This window comes from Bombyx mandarina, chromosome 05 (assembly GCF_030267445.1).
Source record: "Bombyx mandarina strain Sakado chromosome 05, ASM3026744v2".
NCBI lineage: Eukaryota > Metazoa > Arthropoda > Insecta > Lepidoptera > Bombycidae > Bombyx > Bombyx mandarina.
The window spans coordinates 3,706,759-3,732,784 of NC_143212.1; the positions used below are offsets into that span (position 1 = coordinate 3,706,759).

The 26,026-nt window shown below is 37.6% G+C and overlaps 2 protein-coding genes across 14 annotated transcripts in view; one reads left to right on the top strand and one right to left on the bottom strand.

Annotated features, from left to right (window-relative positions):
• Positions 1–41: 41 nt before the first annotated feature.
• Positions 42–4,270, top strand: LOC114251895 (queuosine 5'-phosphate N-glycosylase/hydrolase). Of its 3 annotated transcripts, none has more exons than XM_028186318.2 (5): positions 42–392; positions 534–629; positions 709–921; positions 1,126–1,585; positions 1,902–4,270. In XM_028186318.2, exons 3-5 carry the CDS (start codon positions 721–723, stop codon positions 2,129–2,131), a joined length of 891 nt encoding a protein of 296 aa, XP_028042119.2. In that variant the 5' UTR covers positions 42–392; positions 534–629; positions 709–720; the 3' UTR covers positions 2,132–4,270. The 3 variants fall into 3 exon arrangements, with proteins under 3 accessions (XP_028042119.2, XP_089583441.1, XP_028042116.2); XM_089727315.1 differs by having other exon boundaries at positions 534–623; XM_028186315.2 differs by lacking the exon at positions 534–629 and having other exon boundaries at positions 42–181; positions 268–392.
• M7BP (Myosin-7a binding protein) overlaps positions 3,570–26,026 on the bottom strand; it is a 112,632-nt gene continuing 90,175 nt past the window's right edge. For 6 of the 11 annotated variants that reach the window (XM_089727306.1, XM_089727305.1, XM_028186325.2 and 3 more), the window contains 10 exons: positions 25,246–25,463; positions 17,481–17,621; positions 14,518–14,635; positions 13,306–13,986; positions 12,508–12,628; positions 11,402–11,445; positions 10,369–10,699; positions 8,339–8,663; positions 6,634–7,230; positions 3,570–4,878 (listed from right to left, as the gene is read on the bottom strand). In XM_089727306.1, coding sequence (XP_089583432.1) covers positions 4,576–4,878; positions 6,634–7,230; positions 8,339–8,663; positions 10,369–10,699; positions 11,402–11,445; positions 12,508–12,628; positions 13,306–13,986; positions 14,518–14,635; positions 17,481–17,621; positions 25,246–25,463 — 2,879 coding nt within the window. In that variant the 3' untranslated portion in view covers positions 3,570–4,575. Of the gene's footprint in view, positions 4,879–6,633; positions 7,231–7,651; positions 8,664–10,368; positions 10,700–11,401; positions 11,446–12,507; positions 12,629–13,305; positions 13,987–14,517; positions 14,636–17,480; positions 17,622–17,886; positions 18,044–21,840; positions 21,973–25,245; positions 25,464–26,026 lie in introns of those variants that run through there. The other 5 variants (XR_016323073.1, XR_016323072.1, XM_089727307.1 and 2 more) reach the window with 5 other exon arrangements.

Here is a 26,026-nt window from a genome sequence, read left to right on the forward strand (position 1 = left end):
ACCGTTCTATCATTCATTAGCGTTAACTTTTTTATTGACATATATTTAAGTTCTCGAATATATTAAGTGTATAATCTATGATTTAAGTTATTTAGCCAATCAGAGTGCACTTGGATATCTATAACTTTTAAAATCACAGATGTTGAAGATAACAAATTTTTGTGTTCCTGCTTTATTTAATGTGAATATCATAGCTGTAACTGTAAATCACTCTAGTACAATTAAATTCAAATTGAAATTTTCTATCCACCTTCACTTTTTATTCAGACTATCATTTTATAACCATGGATGACGAAGTTGTTTTGCTGCCAGCAAAAGCCGGTGAATTTATTGCTAGATATGCCAAGCATGTACAGATACATGAAGAAGGATTAGATAAAGCATGTAAAGAGGTAAACTTTATTTAATTTATATTGTAGTTCCAGTTTAATCTATTAAGGCTAATAGTATTAGAAAAGAAAAACAATAAACATGTTAAACTTTATTGCATACTGGTTTGAAGGGTGTAACAACCTTAGACTTTATCTTTCAAGGTATGTGGCAACTTTTGCATTGTGACATCATAAGCTGCAGTAACTAACATTTAACATCATGTGGGCTGTGATTTTATCCTCAGACAAAGGGTGAAGGTAAAAAAAAATAGTGTTAGAACTTCAACTAATAAACATTAATTTACAGTTACAATAAAATTATATTCATTGTTTATAGATACTCACGTCAATGTCTACAAGTAAACTGGAAATCCCTGATGCAGGAACAGGTATACATCCTAATGTTGAACACCCAAGGGCTGTGGACTGGGTGTTTGTTGCGGACACGTTAAACTTCTGTTTCTGGTCATACAGTGGAGCTCTGAAATGGACTGTTGGTGGACATTCTGGGTATTATGCTTTGGAGGCTGCCCTTGATAGAGCAATTAAGGTATTTATTATAATAATGCAAATTGAGTGCTCAGATATCATTATTGCACTGTTAGACCTTGTCAAAAGCACATTTAATTGACAATAATAACAACAGTATTCTTTATTATGTATAAAACAAGCATTATTTTTAAAGAATACTGAATTTAAGCTAAGGAAAAAGAGCTGTTATAAAATGAAAGCTGGTATATTAACTCTGTTTCAGGAAGGTTATGATATAACAAACCCAGAATACTATTCGAAGATAACTACAGAGCAACTAAAAACGATAATGAGAGGGGATAATGAAGTTAAAATACCATTGTTTACGGAAAGAATGTCTGTGCTACATGAAACTGGTGCGATTTTACTTGAAAAATATAATGGAACTTTTACGACCTGTTTGAAAGAAGCTAACAAGTCAGCCTTGAAACTACTTGAGATTATTGTGAACAACTTCCCTTCGTTCAGAGATGAGGCTGTCTACAAAGGACAAAAGTTAGGTATTTACAAAAGAGCACAGATTTTGGTGGCTGATCTGTGGAATTTCTTCGGTGGTAAATCGTGGGGTGAGTTTGAGGATATTGACAAGATCACAATGTTCGCTGACTATAGAGTGCCCCAGGTTTTAGTGTATTTTGGAGCATTGAGTTATAGTGACGAGTTAATGGAACAATTGAAAAACGGTATGTATTCATTTCATTTTATAATTTGAATTTGAACTTTTTTATTATTGCCCAAGATTGGTTAAGAAGCTCATAATCTATCTGAGATTTAGTGAGTGTTAATTACTAGAAACAAGAGACATAAAAAATATGTATATTCAATTAAGGGATATGGTTGAAATCTTTAATGTTTTGTAAAACCAATTGACTAAAAATGAGCTTTTTATTTCACTTACTTATTTAGGAGTCTTCATTTACTGCATCATCACATTTAATCTGAACAATTTATATTTCTATCTTCTAAAACATCCACCGTTGATAACTTTTATTGTCCTAGATATACTACTGCAAAGTGGCTCAGAAGAAGAAGTCGAAATACGCGGTTGCTCAATCCACGCTATAGAATTAATCAAGAAGAGATTAGAGGATGCATTGAAGAAGAAAGGTGGAGACATAGAATTACCGAATTCAAGTTTAATAGATTACTATTTATGGTGCTACAGAAGGAAATATGCTGATGAAATGGAGAGTATACCTTTTCATAAAACTTTAGGTATTTATTACTAGTTTTTGTGATACTTGAAAAGAGATGATTTAGCAGCATTCAGAAACTTTTGGTCTACATGTTACATAATGTTTATGCTGCAAAACAAAAAGTTATTGATTGTATCGAATAAAATAAATTAGTTTATTCCCTATTACGGACAAACTCATTGTTTATCTAACGTTTAGGTTTTATTGCAGCCCATACATAGTCATGTTAATCACCACTCATCTTGTGGTGAGATCAAAGACCCAATTATATTGTATGGCTCTTCAAAGTAAATCACTAGATTGCATGGCGTCAGGTTTAATGGTGGTACCAAACCGAGAGAGATCAGCATGGTCTGATTTGTTTTTAAAGTAAATAATTCTTTGGTGCTATGTATTCATTAGATGTAAGTGAAATTTAGAGTTCAGTGTTGGAAATATCTGTTTTATTTAGGTATGTAAATTACAAGTATTTCCTTGATTGTTCCAAACATTTATACTGCAGGCCAAAATGAAATAGCTGTCGTGTTGACATGATTCTTTTAAAAATTCGTGTTATAATAGTAATAAATTTAAATAAAATAATGCAAATGCCAAAATTAGGGAAATTGGAGAATTGTTTGACATGACCCCTGCATACTTTTACCATCGCACCTCATTTTGCTTACTGGGCTTTAGGATTACCATCCATGACCATTGATATTTCCATATTTTCCAACGATCTTGAATAGAGTTATAAGCAGTAGGCACCACCTAATTGTTGATGTTTTTTATTTTAATTTCTTAGATTTGTGGACGAGCTCACAGCCCACCTGGTGTTAAATGATTACTGGAGCTTATAGACATCTACACGTAAATGCGCCACCCACCTTGAGATATAAGTTCTAATGTCTCAAGTATAGTTACAACGGCTGCCCCACCCTTCAAAACGAAACGCATTACTGCTTCACGGCAGAAATAGGCAGGGAGACGGTACCTATTCGCGCAGACTCACAATAGGTCCTACCGGCAGTAATTACGCAAATTATAATTTTGCGGGTTTGATTTTTATTACACGATGTTATTCCTTCACCGTGGAAGTCAATCGTGAACATTTGTTAAGTACGTAAGTCATTAGAAAAATTGATACCCGTCTACGGAATCCGAACACCGTTGCATCGCTTAATACGAATGCACCGGACGCCTTATCCTTTAGGCCACGGCGACTTCAAATGTCCAAGAGCATCGGTGATCACTCATCATCAGAATGGCCGTATGCTAGTTTGCCTATTAAAGCAATGAAAAATTACAAGCAACCTGAATTTATGCCCCAGTAAAACGAATTTTATCGTTGTTGAAATATAACCCAGCAGAATTAACTAAAGGAAGGACCTTTTTTGTATACTTATCTGCCAGTAGCCTTAAAGGGCGTGTGAGGAATTCAGCCATTAAGAGCGAGCCAGTGCCAGACAATATAAAAAAAAAAAAACAAGAATACATTTGTCGTTTTTATTTATTTACAACTTTGGCATTAGCTTAAATATGATCACTTAAATAAATGGAAAAATGTGAAAGATTACAAAATGGCACCAGTTATATACACCGTAACCTAATAATAATTTATGAAACATAATGTGATTTTATTATAAAAAAAATTATAATTGTCAAGATTTTTTTATGATCGTTGCAATTTTAAGTCAAATAAACTTGATCTTGACAATTAAATATGACCGCATCATCACTTTGAAACGCAATGCTCAACTATTTTATTTCTCAATCGTGCTGTTACTAAAATTGTTAATCATTCGCCAATATGCTTAATATGTATGACTATTTGGGACATATGCCCATAAGTCGTCTAATCACCATTTTTATAAAATTAAATCACAGTCTGTGCACATTGTGACCATCCGCAGTGAAATAATATGTAATCATGAAAAATAAAAAGGCACCTAACACCCACACAGTAATGAACTACAAAATTTATTTTGACAAACAAATTGTAGTCGGAATACCGTTGTATAGACAATTAACGCAATGTACTTAAAAATCACGCAGTAATTCTAATCTTAATTGTGGTACCTACTCGTTAGTCAGAATTGTCAGCTTTTATAAACGTCAAACGTCAAAAATGTCCAATGTTATTAAACATGTAATGTAAAAGTTATTTCTGAAATAAACTGTATTTGTTATGTATTGATTGTTTTTTTACTATGTATATGTAATAAATACATTTTTACATTATAAAACAGAACTAAATTTGTAGATTATTTACGAATTGGTAGGTACAGTTACAAGTGCTACACAGTTAAACGGCATGTCAGTTTAATGTGACCACATATAGTGGCGTCTTATTTCTGCACTGCCAGAATTTTATTAGTTTATAGATACTTTATGGATCCTGAGTTTGATATTTTAAAAGTTTGAAATAAAATATTTGTAGGCGTGGGATTTTACTTATTAAATAACTTGTACTATGATCGCATTAACACAGCACCAGATCATTTATTGCTAAATTTATTTTTTAAACTCTCGAAGAACGCTAATTTATTTTTTAACGTGCCCGGCTCCGGCATCGGACTTCCTGGTCTACTGGACTCCTTAGTCACCTCCTCGGTTCCTTCTGGGATCTCTTTGGAGCCTCCTGGTACAGTGATCGGAGTTGGCATAGACAATTTAAGTTCGTCACGAAACTCCTTTGAAATGCTCCTGGCTGTTAGACTATGCATATACACTTGCTTTGTTTGTGTGTCCTTTAAAATATTCTCTTTGCTCCGTCGTCGTCGTGAGTAGGGCTGCGGCACCTGAAATTAGCCCAGTTTATTTGTATTAGTAAAAAATATAGAATGTATATTTTTTTTTATTGCCCTTGTAGGCAGACGAGCTCACGGCCTACCTGATGCTGAGTGGTTACCGTCGCCCATGGACTTCAGCAATGCCAGGGGCAGAGCCAAGCCGCTGCCTAAATTATGATCGAATTAAAATTAATTAATAAATAATTATGATCTAAGAAACTAAGAAATTGCTGTTAAAATATTGATAAAATTGCTCCTTGTTTTTTTGGAGGATTTTTTGGATTATTATGGAGGAGTTCGTGCTAATTATTATTTAGGTGATATAATAATAAAGTCGAATTCAAAATATTTTCTATAAAGCATTAGGTTATTCAATAAAAATAAAAATTCAAAACAATTTAAATTTCTACCAAATCGGTTTTTTCGTGGCATAGCCGATGCCTATACTATAGAATCAATAGAATCAGTATGACCTTTTTTTGTGATCGAAGCTATCTTCCTGTACACCCAATAGTCTATCTCGATAAAACGGATTCAATTTGAGTTTCTTCTATTCGAATTTCTATTCTCATATAGCAGATATGATATCGCTGACATTACAAAAAATATATATATTCAAAGTGTAAATACCGGGTACGAGTAACGATAAGGTAACGTGTGATTCATTCAAGATAAAACATGTTTGTAATCGAGATCACGATAACTTCTAAACTATTATGGCACATATAAGGTTTTAAAATTAAGATGTGCCTAGCTCGTATTTGATGTCGTGGCCAAAGGAATTTTTTTGGAGTACTTTTCAGATACCAATCCTCAATACCTTCTTGTAGGCGCTAATTTCTTAATGGAAATTATTACTTAGGTAGCACGTTTTAGCGAACGATTTTCACGTCGAAAGACAGAAAAAAATGCATTAGTTACCGATAGGGCGTATTGTAAGCTGACATAGGTAAGCACAAACCAGCCTGTAGTATTTCCAAGTCTACATTTTTTTTTTTCGGGCCGGGGCCGAGCCTCCTACGCGGCGCCACCCCGAGGACGCCCGACCGACGGGTCGTCGAGGCGATAGTCGACGTCGACGACCAACGACGTCGGTATCCGCATAGATACATAGATTAACCTGTCACTGGGTGGCATTCGGCACCTACGTACTTACTCGTGTGCTTAGAGCGAGTTTTTTAACGTTCTCGATAGCGTAAAAGTTAACTTGTATTCAGTTAGAACAGCGCCACTAGCGGCAAACTTAGACAAACGTTCCAACTCCATACAAATTTGAGTTAACTTTTACGCTATCGACAACGTTAAAAAACTCGCACTAAACACACATATGGACAATTATGTTGTATTCTATAGAAACAAAAACGAAAAAAACGGTAGCTTCGTAACAATGTTTAAATATTTGTTTATGTTGTAATGCTGTAAATTAAATAAGATCGTAAGGGTCACCTGGTGGAATAGCATCCAAAAATAGATGTCGGAGAATTATCAAAAAGCCGCGGCGCATCGTTAACTCTTATTTTGTTATTAATATCCTTGATATTTCAGATATTCATGATCGTGATTTACTTAGAATTTCGCAAGAAAGAACTTCGGATTCAATAATCATAAAAAAAAATTCTTTGTTATAACAACGAAATGATAATGAATTTAAAATTTCATAGCAGACTATAAAGTAACATTTGTTCTACAATTTAAATATTGACTTTTATTCCGACGAAGAATGATTCATTGAAAGTAAATAAAAGAATTCAATAGAAACTTCACCTTAACGGGTTCGCTGAGGTTCTCCATGCTGACGAATTTCTTGGCCAGCTCCTTCACTTTAGGTAGATGGGGTAGGACTTCATCCAGCTCATCTATATACCTTGGTTCCTTCTGGCTTGAAGTGTCCTCGTCGAGATCTCGACACGGACTGGAGCTATCAGCCTCTCTAGAGATTTCGTTATCTACGTTGTCATTGCAGTCGGTCCCGTATCTCGCTGATAAGCTATCTTCGGGTTTACACTTCATAATCTCGCCGGTCTGCACGTTGTATATTTTGATAGAATCTTCTACGCTACTGGTGCTGATGTAAGAGTCATCGACGCTCGCTGGCGATTTGAGCGGTTGGTCTTTCTCAACGTCTCTTGTTTCATAAGCCGTTTGTATTATTTCTTCGATTTTTTTGTCTGTATCTTCATCTACAGCGACGGGCTCGGCGGCAAATAATGTCTGTTCATTGGCGGCATCGTATTCAATTAGTATATCCGTATTATTGTTATTATTAGTCATCGTAGTTATTGATTCAATTGGACGTTCTTTATTGAATTTCGTGTACTGTTGGTTCGTTGCGATCAAGTTGAATTGTTTTATAAGTAATCCCTGAAATATTTGTTTCGTTAAGTTGGCAATATCGATTTCGAATTTCTATATTTATATATTTTATGTGTAATAAATTAGTTTTATCAAAAAATCGATTCGAAATCAGCAGTGACAACTTAGTATAAAAATGATTATGTAAACAGTGGAAAAATAGATTTATGGTTATAATAAAAATCGCGTGCTTATATAGGGTGTTGAGTAAGCGGCGCTTAGTGCAATAAGGTGCGGTCAGACTGTTAGTCACGGTATAAAAAAGTAATCAAATAGATTCACACTATCAACTGATAGTTAAATAAAAACCTTAAATTAAGGATGTTAGTGAGAAATGAGTGAGTTATATATTTATTAATTTTGTTTTAGCGTTTAGTTTAGTTTTAGCGTTTTGTTAGTCAAAATTTGTACTTTCCAAAATACAACTCACCACTAATTTCGACGTTTATTACTGTAGTGATAGTACTGAAAATTACATTAAAGGGAACACGTATCTATAATGTGCTTCACCAAGGTAATACTGTTTTTTTTAATTATTATTATTAATATAAGTGCGGTAGTGCTGTTAGTCAGCTGTTCCATATTACATCAAACAACATGCTCAGATTACGCACGACAAGTACATTGTGTGTCAAAACGAAGATATTTTAGATATTGGCTGTGAATCTATGACGTGAATGAATCATTTGGAGTTCGATTGAGAAACGAATGTGATGTTAAAAGTTTAAATTAAATTAACTTATTTATTATATTCGCTACATCCTGTATATGTATCGCATACAGTTCAGGTTTAATTAAATGAGATTATCATTAGTCGCATTCGATTCGGAGGTGGTCGAGGTTAATGGGGGGTATCGGGAGGCGGTGGTCACCACAGATCGGTGCGGAACCGTTTGCTCAACCTGAGACTGCCTCCGAAGGCGTAGGTCGTGTAGCGGAGGGCGGGGCGCGGCTTGTGGCGGTCTCCCCTCAGGGTGTTGCTGCGCCTAACGTTCGAATAACTCTCGAATAAATCCTCAGTGATTTCAGGTTCGTTTGGTATTTTAAGTCTAACTATATCCTCGTTTTCCACGAAACCGTCACCTCCACAGCGCACGTCATTACTACGTTCCCTTACGTTCGTGTTTCTGTTTAGTGCGTCTGTTGCATGATTCTCGACAGCGTTGTCGTATGTTCTATCGGGGTTCTCGAATATGGGATTGATCGCGAAGTTGGGGCTCGCGTTTCTGGGGCTGAGCACGGCGCGGACGAGGTTCTGGTGCAGCGCGGTCGCCTCCAGGTCGCTCAACGAGCTGCAGGCACTTACTGGCGACGCGGACCCCGGGTCGGAGCTCTCCACGCCCGTCCACTTGCTCACGGACGACGCGGAGCTCGTGTCGCTGTGCCCCAAACGACCTCCCGCCGACGTCTTCGCCTCCCTTATATAATAATCACGACCGTAACTGAAACAATAGATGCGCTCATAAAACCTAATTTTTTTTCTTACTTATGCTGACAGCCTTGAGAAGCCTAATATCACCCTAACGTGCAGGTGAGCTCACGGGGCTTAAACCGGAGTGTTGCTAACACTGGCCCTAGCAAGATCTCTAGCATCTCACGGATCGCTTGGAACCTCTGGGTCTTCGGAGGGACTTCTTTTTTTTTGCTTAGATGGGTGGACGAGCTCACAGCCCACCTGGTGTTAAGTGGTTACTGGAGCCCATAGACATCTACAACGTAAATGCGTCACCCACCTTGAGATATAAGTTCTAAGGTCTCAAGTATAGTTACAACGGCTACCCCACCCTTCAAAACGAAACGCATTACTGCTTCACGGCAGAAATAAGCAGGGTGGCGGTACCTACTCGCGCGGACTCACAAGATTTCCTACCACCAGTAATAGTGATAGCCTTGAGAGGCTATATCACCATAACGTGTAGGTGAGCTCACGGGGCTCAAACCGGAGTGGTGCTAACACTGGCTCTAGTAAAAGCAGTGCTTCGCAGAATCTACCACCGGATCGGAAATGCGACCCACTGAGAAAATCCGGCGAGAAACTCAGTGGGCAGAACCTACTAATAAGTAAGTTTGGTCTACAGGTTTCTACAGGTTCTTTGAAGGCATACAAGATAGTATTTCTGAACTAGAATAGTTACGGATGCTCTTTTAGCGCGATATTCGTATAGATCGTTTTTAAAAAAAAATTGAATTTAATTACAATTTTGTGTAGTTCTTGCCACGTTGTAAAAACTATGATCGGAATATTGTTACATAAGCAACTATGTTTAGTTTAATGCGAAATTAATTATTGGATATTTTGTTTTTATATTGTCCATCTAGGCAGAAGGCCCACCTGATGGCGAGTGGTTACCGTCGCTCATGGACTTCAGCAATGCCAGGAGCAGAGCCGAGCCGCTGCCTACCGCTAAATTTCAATTAACCTATTCTAATATATAAATCTACAGTGGTTTTTACGGATGTAATTTATAACTTTTAGAAGTCGTCGTGGCCTAACGGATACGACGTCCGATGCATTCGTGTTGACCGATGCACCGGTGTTCGAATCCCGCAGGCGGGTACCAATTTTTCTAATGAAATACGTACTCGACAAATGTTCACGATTAACTTCCACGGTGAAGGAATAACATCGTGTAATAAAAATGAAACCCGCAAAATTATAATTTTCGTAATTACTAGTGGTAGGACCTTTTGGGAGTCCGCGCGGGTAGGTACCACCTCCCTGCCTATTTCTGCCGTGAAGCAGTAATGCGTTTCGGTTTGAAGCGTGGGGCAGCCGTTGTAACTGTACTTGAGACCTTAGGACTTATATCTCAAGGTGGGTGGCGCATTTACGTCGTAAACGTCTATGGGCACCAGTAACCACTTAACACCAGGTGAGCTGTGAGCTCGTCCATTCACCTAGCAATAAAAAAAAAAATACTGAACCATGCATCCGACTGACTTGAAGCTTGGTATCCATGTAGAAAATACATGTACATATTTATATGAGTGTTGGACTCCCTACATCAGTTGCGGGGGCGTTAATGATGAGAATCTTTGTGGGGGTGACAAATAATAATGTTAATTTTAAATGCCCAGCGAAGTGGACGAGTATAGCTAGTCGTGTATATTAATCGTGTATGTTTTAATTAACAGTGTATTACATACCGCTTGTATTGTGGAATGTCGTCAGCCAGCACGTCTTTCAGTATCCTTGGGGAGGGACTTTTAGTTCTTCTGTCGGTTCTGTTAACATTCTCAACACTGGCGTTCAACGAAGCGCTTCGCTTCTCTTCCACAATAGACGCGTCGCTGGTCGCACGGACGTCGCGTTCCTCATTATGATCCTCCAGGTCTCTCGTTTTTCTGGTGATGGTGTCGAACAGCGAGGAAGCGCTCTTTGAGGAGAGCCTCTTCTGTATAGCCTCAGGCGAGTACGGGTTGTTCGGCATCTCGACGTAATTCAACCACTTTTGGCGCTCCCGGTATGCTATTGAGCCTGTGAATTGATGTGGAATTCAGAATATACATCGACGCTTGAAAGGCAAACGTGACTAAGCGACAATAACTGCTCTGTACGTAAATGACAGGCAATAACCATATTCGATGCGAAAAAAATATATATTTCTAGTTCTATTAAAATCATTTCAATCCTACAGCTAGATTCGTTAAAATATAATTTTTTTCAGGTATTTCTCAGGTATATTTTAAATTAATTTCAAATTTAAATTAGTCGACTGTAAAGTTCACGCATTGTCGCTTAGTCAAGTTTGGCTTTCAAGCGTCGACATGTATTAAAAGATCTAGTGAACTGAAAATTGCAAAAGTTACTTTTTTCATCCTCCAAACCATTATACTCGAAGACGCACAAAAGAATCATCAAATATCGGTCCAGCCGCTTAGGAAGAGGTCACTCATACGCACACGCCCAGAAGGATTATTATATAAAAAGATTTACATGAATCATAATAATAAGATGGTGCTATTTAAATTTCGGTGACATAATACAAAGCGGAGGTTTTTAAATTGCTTAAGCGAGTTTATGAGCCCCCTCCTGATGAATGGTTATCGGAGCCCACAGACATCAACAATGTAAATGTCCAATTATTCTTGGAATCTATGAGGAAGATTCCCGCGGATGACGTGACAATGATAATCGATTTTGAACGCGTTCTAATGTGTGTAAAATAAATAATCTTACCTGGAATCAAATCTTCCTGTTGATCAACATCGCGAGTCGGCATCCTGAATAAAATTTATTGAAATATTTAATTATGTTTTTTTTCCCGGTTTTCGTGACTCCTCGACACAATAAAACTAGGTTTACGGCTTTTTTTATTGTTTAGATGGGTGGACGAGCTCACAGCCCACCTGGTGTTAAGTGGTTACTAGAACCCATAGACATCTATAACGTAAGTGCGCCCCCAACCTTGAGATATAAATTCTAAGATCTCAGTATAATTACAACGGCTGCCCCCCCCTTCAAACCGAAACGCATTACTGCTTCACGGCAGAAATAGGCAGGGTGGTGGTGCCTACCCGTGCGGACTCACAAGATGTCCTACCACCAGTAATTACGCAAATTATAATTTTGCGGGTTTGATTTTCATTACACGATGTTATTCCTTCACCGTGGAAGTCAATCGTGAACATTTGTTGAGTACGTATTTCATTAGAAAAATTGGTACCCGTCTGCAGGATTCGAATACCGGTGCATCGCTCAACACGAATGCACCGGACGTCTTATCCTTTAGGCCACGACGACATCAATTTGTAAAGTATTACTCTTATCCGGTGTGGAGCTGGAGTTATAGACTTCAAACTATTTACAAGCCAACTTGCCGTTACCATTCAAATGACTGCGACACTGAAGATCGCTGGAAATATTATAGATCCCAAGAATGCCAATACTCTGGGAACACTGTAGGGCTATTCATTGGAATTGCGACGCCATGACAATTCAGGTACAGGTCAAGTTTATTACTGGTGGCAGGGCCTCTTGTGAGTCCGCCCGGGTAGGAGCCACCGCTCTCCCTATTTCTGCCGTGAAGCAGTAATTCGTTTCGGTTTGAAGGGTGGGCCAGCCGTTGTAACTTTACTTGAGATCTTAGAACTTATATCTAAGGGTGGGTGGCGCATTTACATCGTAGACGCCTATGGGCTCCAGTAACCACTTAACAACAGGTGGGCTGTGAGCTCATCCACCCACCTAAGCAATAAAAAAAAGTTAAGAAGTGGTTGTTTACAATAACACGTGTCGATGATTTTAAAATGATTTTGTTGTTTCTGCATTGATAGAGCACTCACTCTCGATGACCATTTTCGAAATGTTTCCTTCTCAAGCTGTCGGCGTACCTTTGCACCGGCAATGTCACTGTTTCTTCATACTCGCCTTCACGCTCGTGATGGTTCAAGGTGTTTATTGACCCTAAAATGTTTAAGGCATATGTATTATTTTCTAAATTTACCTACTGAATTTATTAACCGAAATCTAAAATGTTTTGGATTGTTTATTTGTTCCTCTGATGCTTTAGCGCATAGTTTATTGGATTGTGTCGCTTAATAGAGCTGTTTTTGGCATTGTGGCGAATGTTTCTATTAGAGCTATCAACAGGCAGTAGAAAGACTGTTAGTACTTTTACAGCTTAAGTGCGAAAAGAGGTTTAACGCGCGATATTGTTCTTATCTCCCTTGCTTCTCTAGCCGTTATTTTATTTTAATTTAGTGTAGAAAAGAGATGAATATATAGCTAAGATGTCCTATTAAAACAGAATGTCCATTGTGAACGTGTTAACGACATATCACGACAGTCACAGCAGGACAGTGACTGTTTTCACTGATTATTATAGCAATAAGAAATGCGAAAATTTGTAAATTTCACGGTAAACTCTTATACTTGAAACTTGGCCCAGCATATTGTCTGTTTTAACTGCCTATCAACTCTGTGATACACATCCGTGGAAAATTAACCTCAATGAAAATTTGGTGACTTTAACGATGGATTAACAATGGCGAAAATTACTGTTTCTTAATAGCTAAATTCCTCTTAGTATCTATGCAAAAAACTATTCAAAGTGCACTAGTACACTAGTACATGTGACCTACCTTGATTTTGAAGACTATCCAAATATTCATTGCCAACTTCATCATTAAACTCCACATCTACATTTTCTTTCCCATAACCATTCACCGGAGTCCTGTGGATTTCTTCTTTCAAGTTGAATTCCGCTTTAGGCAACGGTCCGCTCTCTATACCGATAACAAGTACAGAGTCTTTAGCTCCGTCTATTTCATCTCTATCAACACCATCTATTTCATTTTTATCAACAATCGTCGAAGTTTCAACAACACATACATTGTTGTCATTAATTTCGTCAATCATACTATTTAATGCTTTTTCGTTTTGCTTAATCCCTTCAACGGGTTCTTCAAAGACTTCGTCATCTATAATGGTAAGGCTGTCCGGTTCGAAATCTAATGTCTCGTCTAATTTAAGTTTTCCGCCTATTACGTGTTTGGAATGTAATGTTCTTTTAATATCGCTCGTGAATTCTGGTTCGTCTTCCGCGTCGCTCGTATTGTCTGATAGATCGGTGGTATCATCAGCATCCCTATCGCCGATCAGAGCTCTGTATTCAGCATTCGAATTTGGGACTAACATAGGCACCGGTACTGATTGTACTGTTTTAATTTTTTTCTTTTGGAACAGCCAATTCTCTTCCCACGTTCCGTCCACGGCTTGGAGGTCGCTGCCGGATACTTCATCGAAATCTCGCTCCGAATTATCTGCAAATTTAGAACCATACATAATATAGTTACGCTCTAAATTATTGTCACTGCTTTCCGACAAGCAAGGATGTAATAGACAAGGCATGTCATCTATGTATGTGAGAGAGTGAAACAATATCGCATGCACACATAGATCAGAAACAAACAGGCCGGACTTGATGACCGCAGGTGATACAAAAGCTAAGTGTTTCGCAAAAGGAAAATATATATAGAACTACTCGTGGTAGATCCAAAAGTAGACGCTTCTAGGTTCTTCGTGTGGTAGTCGCTGTTGCGTATGTGCATTTATCTTTTCGTCGAATCCCAAACATAAACCGGGAACTTAGGATAACTTCTAGATCATTCCTCACTTTCGATTTGTCCTAGCCCAGTGGAGCACCAAACTAAGCGACCATACTAGTATTACCGTCTCGGATTCACGCACACTTATCTTAAAGTCTATAATGATTAAATTCAATTCTTTCTACAGTTTTTGTTGTAAAAAAAATACAGGAGGAGAAAGTTTTATTGATCTAGTTCAAGCCTTACCGGAGTTATGGATTATGTCACGTCCGTACTCTGGGAATGGCACTCGATGTGAAACCTCCGTGACGTCATCAGTGGGCTCTCCATGTTCCCAGTCCGACACGTCATCCTCCTCTCGCAACTGAAAAAAAAAAACAGTTTAATCCAGATAAGAGAGTAACTCTAAATATGATTTTATTCGGGTGTGCTATGGTCTTAAACAATTATATTGGGATAGCCGTGATGTTTGTAAATGGTATCAAAGTTTATGTAATGAGGACAGGTGAAAATTATGTTGCTTGAAAATACGCAGTCGATGTAATGATCAAACAAACACTATTGTCCTGCCGAGTCAAGAGCACAATATCTAACTGATGTTAGTAAAGTAGTGAGGCTTAATTTTTCAAGCGCTTTTTTTGGGTCCTCAAGAGGGAAGCGGGACCGCGGAAGACAAACGAAATCCTGATATTCATAAACTATTACTAATCTTTGTTTTGAAAAAATTTTGAAGACGTCGTGGCCCAAAGCATAAGAGGTCCGGTGCATTCGTATTTTGCGATGCACCGGTGTTCGAATCCCGTAGGCGGGTATCATTTTTTCTACTGAAATACCTACTTAACAAATGTTCACGATTGACTTCCACGATGAAGGAATAACATCGTGTAATAAAAATCAAACCCACAAAATTATTATTTTGCGTAATTACTGGTGGTAGGACCTCTTGTGAGTCCGCGCGGGTAGATACCACAACCCTGCCTTTTTTTTTTTTTTTTTTTTTTTTTTTTTTTTTTTTTTTTTTTTTTTTTTTTTTTTTTTTTTTTTTTTTTATTGCTTAGATTTGTGGACGAGCTCACAGCCCACCTGGTGTTAAGTGGTTACTGGAGCCCATAGACATATACAGCGTAAATGCGCCACACACCTTGAGATATAAGTTCTAAGGTCTCAGTATAGTTACAACGGCTGCCCCACCCTTCAAACCGAAACGCATTACTGCTTCACGGCAGAAATAGGCGGGGCGGTGGTACCTACCCGTGCGGACTCCCAAGAGGTCCTACCACCAGTAATTACGCAAATTATAATTTTGCGGGTTTGATTTTTATTACACGATGTTATTTCCTTCACCGTGGAAATCAATCGTGAACATTTGTTAAGTACGTATTTCATTAGAAAAATTGGTACCCGCCTGCGGGATTCAAACACCGGTGCATCGCTAGATACGAATGCACCGCACGTCTTATCCTTTAGGCCACGACGACTTCAATTGCCTATTTCAAGCGTTTTGGTTTGAAGGGTTGGGCAGCATACTGAGACCTTAGAACTCATATTTTAAGGTGGGTGGCGGCATCTACATCATGGATGTTTATGAGCTTCGGTTATCACTTAACGCCAGGTGGGCTGTGAGCTCATCCATCCATTATGCAATAAAAAAAAACAAAAAAAATATGGCACCGTTTTGTGAACCATTGTTATTTTAACCTTTCACCGATCGTAGATTATTATGATATTTTTGACGCAATTTTATCACTTAATGATTTGTATATTTTGATAAGCCAATGAATCATTAAAGACCTGTGAAACTGAATATAGATAATTTCATGATAACGGTGTTGTTGACTAATCCTTAGAATGTACAGTGGAAAGTTACAAAAAAATGGAACCCTAATTTCAATACAAAAAATATACAGGCTTACGTACATCGTCTTTATTAATTTCGCACATAAATACAATAATTGTATTAACCAATTAATCGTAGAAGTAGTGGAAAGAAGAGAAGTAGAATAATGAAAAACGGGAACTTCCTTACCAGTGTCGCAGGATTACTGTAGCCCATAGACAGCACGAATGTCACACGATTTAAGATATGAGGTTTAAATCACAGTGCTATCTAATTATCAACGGCATTATTTCATATTTCTTAAAATCATTCACTGTATTTTTATACAATTATTCTAAATTTTCTATTTTCTAGATGTTCTCAAATATTCCACTGTTGCTTGCACCCATATACTAATTGCACCTTTAGTTGAAGTGACATCTGTCATGTATTTCTTGTCAATTTGTCAATGTTTTAAATTAATGGTCGCTTAGTTGACGCAACTAAATAAATAAAATAACATTGCCCCTTGGCAGATACACAGGATAAAGAGCAGAATTATGTAACTCTGTTTTTTGGTTCCGTAATTTCAGGACCCTTCGAATGAAAAAAGACAGAGATTTTTCATCATATAAGATATTCTTATATCTACACATTTTTTGCTGAATGAGTCCGATATTAACAGTGTTCACGAACGCCAGTTACTAACTACAGTTTGGTTTACGGAAAACCATAAAAAGATGTGTGGTGTCGTAGGACACCGGATAGGAACGAAGTTCCTTATTATAAAAATATTAATTTTAAGTTCTATTCGAGGTATCAAGAAAATAAAACTGGAGGTTTCGCAACAACCCACGATCATTCGGTAACGTGCAAACTTATTGTGGTACACTTCATTCACGGTTGTTTGCATAAGAGTTAGAGTATTGCGCAAATAAACGCTCTGAAGAATTAGTGAACTGAAGTGGCAATGGGCCGGCCACATAGCATGAAGAGAGGACGGTCGATGGGGCAGAAAGATCCTGGAGTGGCGACCACGTACTGGCAAGCGCAGTGTGGGACGGCCACCTACTAGATAGACCGACGACCTAGTAAAAAGCGCTGGGTCTCGTTGGATGCAGGTGGCAATGGACCGGTCGCACTGGAAATCTATTGGAGAGGCCTATGTTCAGCAGTGGACGGCGATAGGCTAAAATGATGATGATGATGAAACGCTCTGAGATCGTGGTCAATGAATGATAAAAAATATGTTATTTTTTGCACGTTATTACAAAGTTAAGTCGTACACTGTGTGCATTCCTAATAAAAATCTTACGTTACGGACGTTTTTTTCCGTTTAGGGTACCCCTCCGCATCGTTCCTTAAGGAACTTCGTTCCAAAAATCAAACTTACAGGAGTTGTAACGTCTCTTGTACTTCTGGAGTTGAGTGATCTTGGCGACGATCGCTCCGAAGGTGTGGGGCTCGCGCTGGCCGAATGGATGCCGCTACTCCGGCCGCCGGATCCGGACTCGTTCTGGTAACGCTCGATCACCTGGAATGAGAAGTGGAGGTTACTCATGTGGAGTGCTGGAATAAAACTATTTGCTATCGGTAATTGGTTAAGCTGGTGACACGATTTCAGAGTGTGCCATACTCACATCCTCATTTAATTAAAAAAAAGAAATAATGATTCGGACAGTAAAATTTCTAAAGAAAAATTTATCAGTACATTATCACATCACACATATGTAAGTTTAAAAGTGAAAATACAAAGGATTTTCTTAACGAACAATAACTTTCAACAAAAAACAGCTAACCTCATCGTGAGAGGCGGGAAAGTAGCTCAAAATGTTACTCAAGAAACTGTACATTCTTATGCGATCATGTTCTTTATTTGTTAAGTACTAGATGTTAGATTAGCTTGTTTTAATGATAAAAAGGTCTGGTTCGCACGGGCGCGCTTTCTTACTACGCTATTCCGCGGCGACTGTGTATGCTCTACACATTTAATAGGGTTGTCGATTGATAATTTTACAATTCAATTTTCTTTTTGCTTTCGTATCTTTTTTTATACAATACAGATTGTGACAATGAAAGAGATAAATCGTTTCGATCGCTGGTGTCGTAACTTCTAACATCATTGGTTGAAATACATTATTTTAAAGGGCATTGCTCCCCTCACATACAAAGTTCGCTTAATAACCAATACTAAGTTAAAAAAATTCTTTACAAGAAAAATGCTGTAATTTTTGAGGTTATTCCAACAGTTTTGCCATTCTAGGAAATTCAATTTCGAGAAAAACATTGATTAACATGGTGTATTTTGATATCAATCGCTCGTTAAGATAATATAGGTATATTTGGTGCTCATTTATAGTAAGTTTTCATGTAACAATTAGTGTTACTTTGATTTTTTCACCTATGTTCGGAGTCCACCGGTGAGACAAGCATTTTGGATATTATTCAAGGAACGAGCAAAAAGTGGCGTAAATTATTCAAATAATTCAAAGCAATTCCTAATTTTTTATAAGTTCATGTGTCCGTTATGTTCTAGTATTGGAAACAAAAATAGGTCAAGAATTACTATTGTGTATTACGTCAAAAATGAATGGACTCCTAATAATTAGAGCTGTGTCATTTGCCGTGTCGATGTTGTTAACACAGCATCACTTGTAGATACTTGTTTTCGAAGTCGGCTCGATACCCGATCCTGTGGACCGAATGGTAAACAGTCGACGTCGCCCTAAAGACCTCATTACGGATCCTCCCGATCTATTAACGATGCTTTTAGGTACCATAAGCACCGGTCACCGTTCGTGAATTAACCCATAGACAGCTCACTGAGTTTCTTGCCGGATCTTCTCAGTGGGTCGCGTTTCCGATCCGGTGGTAAACTCCGCGAAGCACTGCTCTTGCTAGGGCCAGTGTTAGCAACACTCCCGGTTTGAGCCCCGTGAGCTCACCTACACGTCAAGCAGAAGCTGAAATAGCCTCTCAAGGCTATCAGCATAGGTAGGAAAAAAAAGAAAAAAAAGAAGTCGGCTCTCCATGGTCATATTTATGCAACCACATAAAAATGTCATATTTCGTGTCATTCACAAAGAGCTGGCTTTTTGTTGATGTAAGGATGACCGAGGTTCAGTATATTCTTTTCAAAAAGCTACATAATAAATACGCGTATTTATTAAAGTTTTTCTCCGAAATGATTACGATATTTTTTTTGTTTCTTTCTATCAGAAAAAAATATTTATTTCGAAGTAAAACTGACACAATCTTCGTTCACTCCGACAACTAACTTTATTATTTATTTGCCAGATTCCTCATTAACATCTATTGGCGATGACATCTGTGGAGGAGATTTGCTGTACACTGATTAATACAACAGTCCCGTTCATGGTAGATTCAGCGAAGCACTACTCCTGCTAGGGCTGTGTGTTAGCAAATTCTCTCAGGTTGAGATCTACCTTACCGGGTGTAGTTAGAATATCCTCTTAGGCTACCAGCGAATAGGTACGGAAAAAACAGTCCAGTTTGTGCCAATATGCAAATATACGTTGCAGTAGGAGTACCAACCACCCTTGCTACTTACATCTGAAGCCTCAAGGAGGAGCTACCCGTGAATAGCCCTGCCTATCTACGACAGTTAAAAAAATAATAGCCTAACAACAAAAGGGCTATTTATACCTTAAACGTGAGCGTCGTGCAAGTCCAAATAGAGAATCCAAATTAACATATTACGTTTATCGCTTAATCGCTGTTCTAATGATAATGACAATGCTTCGAAATGACCTCAACTGAACTCTGAAATGTTATCTAGTCTAGAATGTACTTAAACTGATAAACAAGCATTTACCATCGCACCGCCCGCCACCGGAGTAGAGTTCATCCATACTACCTGGAGCCACTGCGGTCATCCACAGTGCGTTTCCAGAGATCTTTTTTGCCACGTACCATCCGGCTATGGAATGAGCTCCCCTCCATGGTGTTTCCCGAGCGCTATGACATGTCCTTCTTCAAACGAGGCTTGTGGAGAGTATTAAGCGGTAGGCAGCGGCTTGGCTCTGCCCCTGGCATTGCTGAAGTCCATGGGCGACCGTAACCACTCACCACCAGGTGGGCCGTATGCTCGTCTGCCTACTTGGGCAATAAAAAAAAAGAAGCGGTTTTTAATAGTAATCGATTAATTAATGTTTAGGCAAACCTCTCGTTCGACATTCTCCGGGAATTTTACTGGTGGTAGGACCTTTTGTGAGTCCGCACGGGGTAGGTACCACCACCATGCCTATTTCAGCCTTGAAGCAGTAATGCATTTCGGTTTGAAGGGTGGGGCAGTCGTTGTAACTATACGGAGACCTTAGAACTCTTATCTCAAGGTGGGTGGCGCATTTACGTTGTAGAAGTCTATTTGTCTATGGGCTCCAGTAACCACTTAACACCAGGTGTGCTGTGAGCTCGTCCACCCATCTAAGCAATAAATAAAAATAATTGTCTGTTAACTACAAAAGAGCTTCCCATTCTCTCCTTCGAACTTACCACTCTCAAAAGTACTAAGTGTCTTCACAAACTGTACTTAAAATAATCAGTTATATCTACACGTTTATTGAAAGTTTAAAGAAAATACAACAAAACTTTCGTCGTTAAGTAATGTGTTATTTATATTTCAATGAATAATTAATTTTACCTACCGTTTCGTAACGAAATCCGGGTTAGCGTGTTATGTTTTTATTCTTATCGTTCTTGCGGGCTAGCGACGAGATAACCAACAATTAAAGATATATGTAATTATTGCGGAAATTTTAATTATTACATTTTAAAAGAAACTTAAAAATTGTCTTTTTTTTGGCCTTTTATTCCACATTATGTGAGGAAGCTGCATGTCCTTTCTTTCGATTAAGGTCAGTCATACGTCATCTCTACTCATACTCAGACCCTATTTTCCAATATCCTCTATCACACAGTCCATTTAAGTCCTTTTAAGATAGTCGCTTGGCATATTAAAAAAAAGAAGTTGATAAATTTCTCCATTACTAATTGAAACATTGAATTTTTCCCATAAGAGTCCATTAAACCAAATAAAAAATCATAAAAATCGGTAGTGAAATTCCGAAAAAATGTGTTGTTTACCCGATAGTTCTGCTGGTGGACAATAAATATTTTGGGTGACCATGAATTTACAATGAAAACTAGACAGGGCAAGATGGATGTGTGGCATAAACCCTTTGCAGAAAAATTGGCTCCTTATTAAAGGACAAATAAATATAGCATTATTTTGTTTTTTTTTGTGTTTTATTCCTTTCCGCATAATTTATATATAGATTAAATTGAAACAGAGAACCCAAGAAGACGTGCGAGTGTTTTTTTATGGCAAACGGGTGTATGTATTGGGTTATAGACTGGGATTTATTAGTAGATAAATATAATTCAATATTATTCTAGTTTCAGGATAGATTGAGTTCGGTAGGTGATATTATCCAATATTATTGAAAAGTACTTACTATACCTGATTTGAAAAGCACTATAATTTAAGACTGCAATATTTCTTTGGTTATAAATAATTTAATTATTGTTAATATTATTTATTATTGGATATTAATAAATGCCTTATCCATTCTAGTTACCGCGAGGGGTAGTAACGCGATTTTGTTTAAAAAAAATGGCAATAATATCAATAGATCATATTTTTTGTCACGAATTAGTCATAATAAATTGTAATTATTTATTTCAACTATCGCCCATAGACCATAGACTAAATAGAAGAATCAGAATCTTACCCACAATAATCCAGCTATAACGTACAGACTAATCACTGACAATAAACTTAAATATAAAAACATTTTACTAACGAAAACACACACGGTCACATCACTGCCTTATCTACGTCCGACTACCCGGTACAATAATTCGTATGTACCTAAACAAGTACACATAATTTTTTTTTAATTATAACCGATAATAAAAATAATAATTCTTACCATTTCTTCAAAGAGTGTTGTATCATTTGTATCACGGGTGTTGGAATAATATATCGATAATGCGTAATCTTGCATGATACGTGATATGTTATCGGTATGTAGTGAAAGGTTAGATTGATGTACTAGTTTCTTTTAGTTTGTGTCTCGAGATATAAGATCGTGCTGTAGATAATAGAAATGATGTATTCTCTAGGGTCCTGAAACTGCGATACTTCAAGACAAATATTTTGGTTGTATGGAAACTAGCGACATCTTGTAGCGCATACCCCTAAACTTATATGTTGTTAAAGTTAAGGCATTTAATTACTGTACAACTAAACGCAGAAAATTAAAAACTAATAAATCATACAAGTCTTTGTGGTTTCTGAAAATTTACTGAATCCTTCATTAAAAATAAAATATAAGATAGATGATATACTACTGGCATCTACAGGAGCAATAAGAACTAATCGAAGCGACGCCGTCTAGTGGCCGAAACCCGTGAACGTTTTTGTTGAGTACTTCAGTTGCTTATCTATAACTAATTTATATGTATTATTTATAGTATTCTCAGCCGCCGAAGTGGTGAAAATCCATTACGACCGGGCGTTGTTATCTGAAGCTCAATTTCTTTAATTTACTTCTATGGGGAATTAGGAAGTACGTAACATTTTTTTTAGTTCCCCTAGTCTCTATCTTACTAGTTGTGGAACGTGGTCATGGGTTACTGGTGGTAGGACCTCTTGTGAGTCCGCACGGGTAAGTACCACCACGCCTATTTTTGCCGTGAAGCAGTAATGCGTTTCGGTTTGAGGGGCGGGGCAGCCGTAACTATACTGAGACCTCAGAACTCATAACTAAAGGTGGGTGGCGGCATTTACGTTGTATGTCTATGGGCTATAACCACTTAACACCAGGTGGGCTATAAGCTCGTCCACCCAACTATGCAATAAAACATCACCTAAATTCAGACACGAGGTCAAAGTTTAAATGATATTCTATAATAGTTGTCCCGCTTTTTCATAGGAACGCCTATCTGTTCCGGGCCAGAGATATTATTATACTAGACTGGATTTATAGTATGCGCTACTACTAAAAATTTTAATAGTTGGAAGTCTGTAGGCAATTCCGATGCTTATGCATAATCATAAAGTATAAATCTTATTTTTTTATAGTTAAAAGCTTAGAATACTTTTGTATAGTAGAGATCTCTTTATAAATTGATGTAGCATGCGAAACTGAACAGGCAAACAACCTTTTGTCAAAGATGTTGTAAAATTGTTAATAATGAAAAACATTTTGTCGGGCATTTCAAATTCTAGAACTAACTTATCTCGTTTGTGTTTTACATGTCGTCTTTTAAACGAGGCTCAACGAAAATATGTAATAGGATAATTTTGTTCGATATATTTAATTTAGTGTTAAAAAAAATTACCTACTAAGTTTTTTTTGTATGTACGTGACAGCCCTAAAACCTTTAAGGGCAAACTCCAGACTATAATGTGAACGTTATAGGGCTTCACATCAATACTCTTTATTTTAATACACTATGTTCTTAACTGCAACTGGTTTTGCAACTTGTTTGAGTAAAATATAATAATTTTAATGAACTCGTTTGAAGAAGGACATTTGAACATTCGAAGAAGGACGCTCGAGCCTTTTCAAGTTTGAATGATTATTTACGCTTTACCGAAACCCAAACACACGTTTTTGTCTGTTTGTTTGCTTGTCTAGCCAATCTTCGGGCTGAAGATCTTCTGATGAGGCCACCACTGGTAGGTAGATAAGTTTTTCGACAATATCATAAGCGTCTTTATCCCATCAATATTCCTGAACTTGTAAAATAATTACATCAGTTCTACGCCTTCAATACCATTTTGACTTTTTTACTGTTTGCTCTATGTACACTATTGAAGATTTGGTATTTAGCAATAAGTTTTTATTTTATCTTTTACAACAATATCTGTTTTTTTTTATGATGATGATCTAACTATACAATTTTACAATGCTAATTATTTTAAATGACAAGACATGAAACAATAATATAATTGGCTTTGCCTTGACACCTGAACTGTGGTTTATATCGTGTTTTGTTAAAATACGTACTACTAATTGGTCACAAAACGCGTTCGTGCAAACAAATGCTGTCACAGTTTTCACAAAGCAGTGTGCTTAGTGCGAGGTTTTTGACGTTCTCGATATCGAAAAAGTTAACTCGTTTGCCTACGTTTGCCGCTAAGGGCGCTGTTCCAACTGCATAGAAAATAAGAGTTAACTTTTACGCTTTCGAGAACGTTAAAAAACTAGCACTAAGAACACAGAGACGGTTCGGTCTTGGTAACGTGTTGACTGCGATCTCGATGTTAATATTATTTTTAAACACGGCGACTTTTGATCGCATAACATATTCCACAGTTCATTATAATGTTAAACGAAAGTATATATTATGTGAATAAATGCGCATCTGTCTGATGATAGAAGACGAAACTAGAAAGTATAAGATTGGCATATGTATATGAGACTTGTGACGGCGCGTGCTTACGTCCTGTTAGGAAGTACACCTGCGTACTTATACAAGGGAACAGCCGTTATAATAAAAATAATAATAATAATAATAATAATAAATAACAGGGGTACTTATACAAGGGAACAGCCGTTATAATAAAAATAATAATAATAATAAATAACAGGGAACAAATCACGCACGGTCATCCGGCCCCAAACTAGGATTCCCTGTGTTATGGATACCAGTTTTTCTTCTACCTCTGCTGATGGTCTGGAGAGACTATATCAGCGTCACCGCGCTAGGGGATACCAGAGACTGACATACATACTTATAGAAATTAAAATATATACAAATGTAGATAATAAATAAATAAATAAACGAACCTATTCATCATACGAATGTTTGCCCGATGTGAGAATCGAACCCAACAACCTTGGCGCCACAGTCAGGGTTGTTAACCACTGCACTAACGAGTCATTTGCGATTTCATGTCTCAGGGTGGACAGGAGCATTCCTCTCATGACGTACACAGATTTTGAGAAGCACACCGGGTACCATAATTGTTGGAACATACAGAGTAGATAAATAAATGAGCAGAGGAAGCACCTATTGCTTATTACACACCACACGCTTCGCTGACATGGGGCGGAAGTTTCAACTGCATTCAAATTTCCTTCAAAACGGGGATACCCATGTTAGGAGTAAACAGTTTTACGTACCTTATTCAGTATAGCTGTGGCAAGTAAGTCTTCGTACGTGGAAGACTCAACGGATGGACTGTGCGATGGTTCTGAAGCATATCGTGTCAGGGCCGGTAAAGCTGCAGCCTCTTCCACCACCCTCGCTACCAGTCTTTTGAGCTGGACATGAGCGGTGGTCGCGCCTGAGTGGTGGCCACTGCTCGTACTTGATGGTGATGCGTTGCGTGACGGTAGATCTAAAGGATAAGGGAATAATATGTTATCGTTAAAATCCTTAGGATAAATAGATGAAAAAAAAAACAAGAGTTTCATCTAGTAGCATTGATGGCAAGAAATAGTACAGTTTGTGTTAGAAGAAGAAAAGTGCAAACTAAATATTCATTTTAAATGGAAACTATGGGAACGATAGGAGATAAGTTCTTCAATAACTTGGCGTATGTTAATAACTTAGAGCATAGAATAGTCATAGATCGTCTGTATAGTGATATTGTTTTTGCATTGAGCCAGTCAGCTATTCTTTGTAACAATAATCGGAGCAAAAGACCAACTAAACAAAAACACATAATGGGATGGAACAGACATATTGGTGAGGTTCATAGGGAGGCTAGACTCAAGTTTCTAATTTGGTTAAATTATAACAAGCCTAAATCCGGTCCTATATATGAGGAGATGTGTAAAAGTAGATCGATATTTAAAGCGCGTCTAAGATGGTGCCAAAATAACGAGGAACAGCTGAAGTTGGATCGATTGGCATCACATCATACAAATAATGATTTTAAAAACTTTTGGAAGGCCACAA

Bases quoted from the DNA above. Each gene is read 5' to 3' on its own strand.
- LOC114251895 (XM_028186315.2), top strand. From the start codon at position 285: ATGGATGACGAAGTTGTTTTGCTGCCAGCAAAAGCCGGTGAATTTATT. The intron at 922-1,125 runs GTATTTATTATA...ACTCTGTTTCAG, and splicing joins CCCTTGATAGAGCAATTAAG to GAAGGTTATGATATAACAAA. The intron at 1,586-1,901 runs GTATGTATTCAT...TTATTGTCCTAG, and splicing joins AATGGAACAATTGAAAAACG to ATATACTACTGCAAAGTGGC.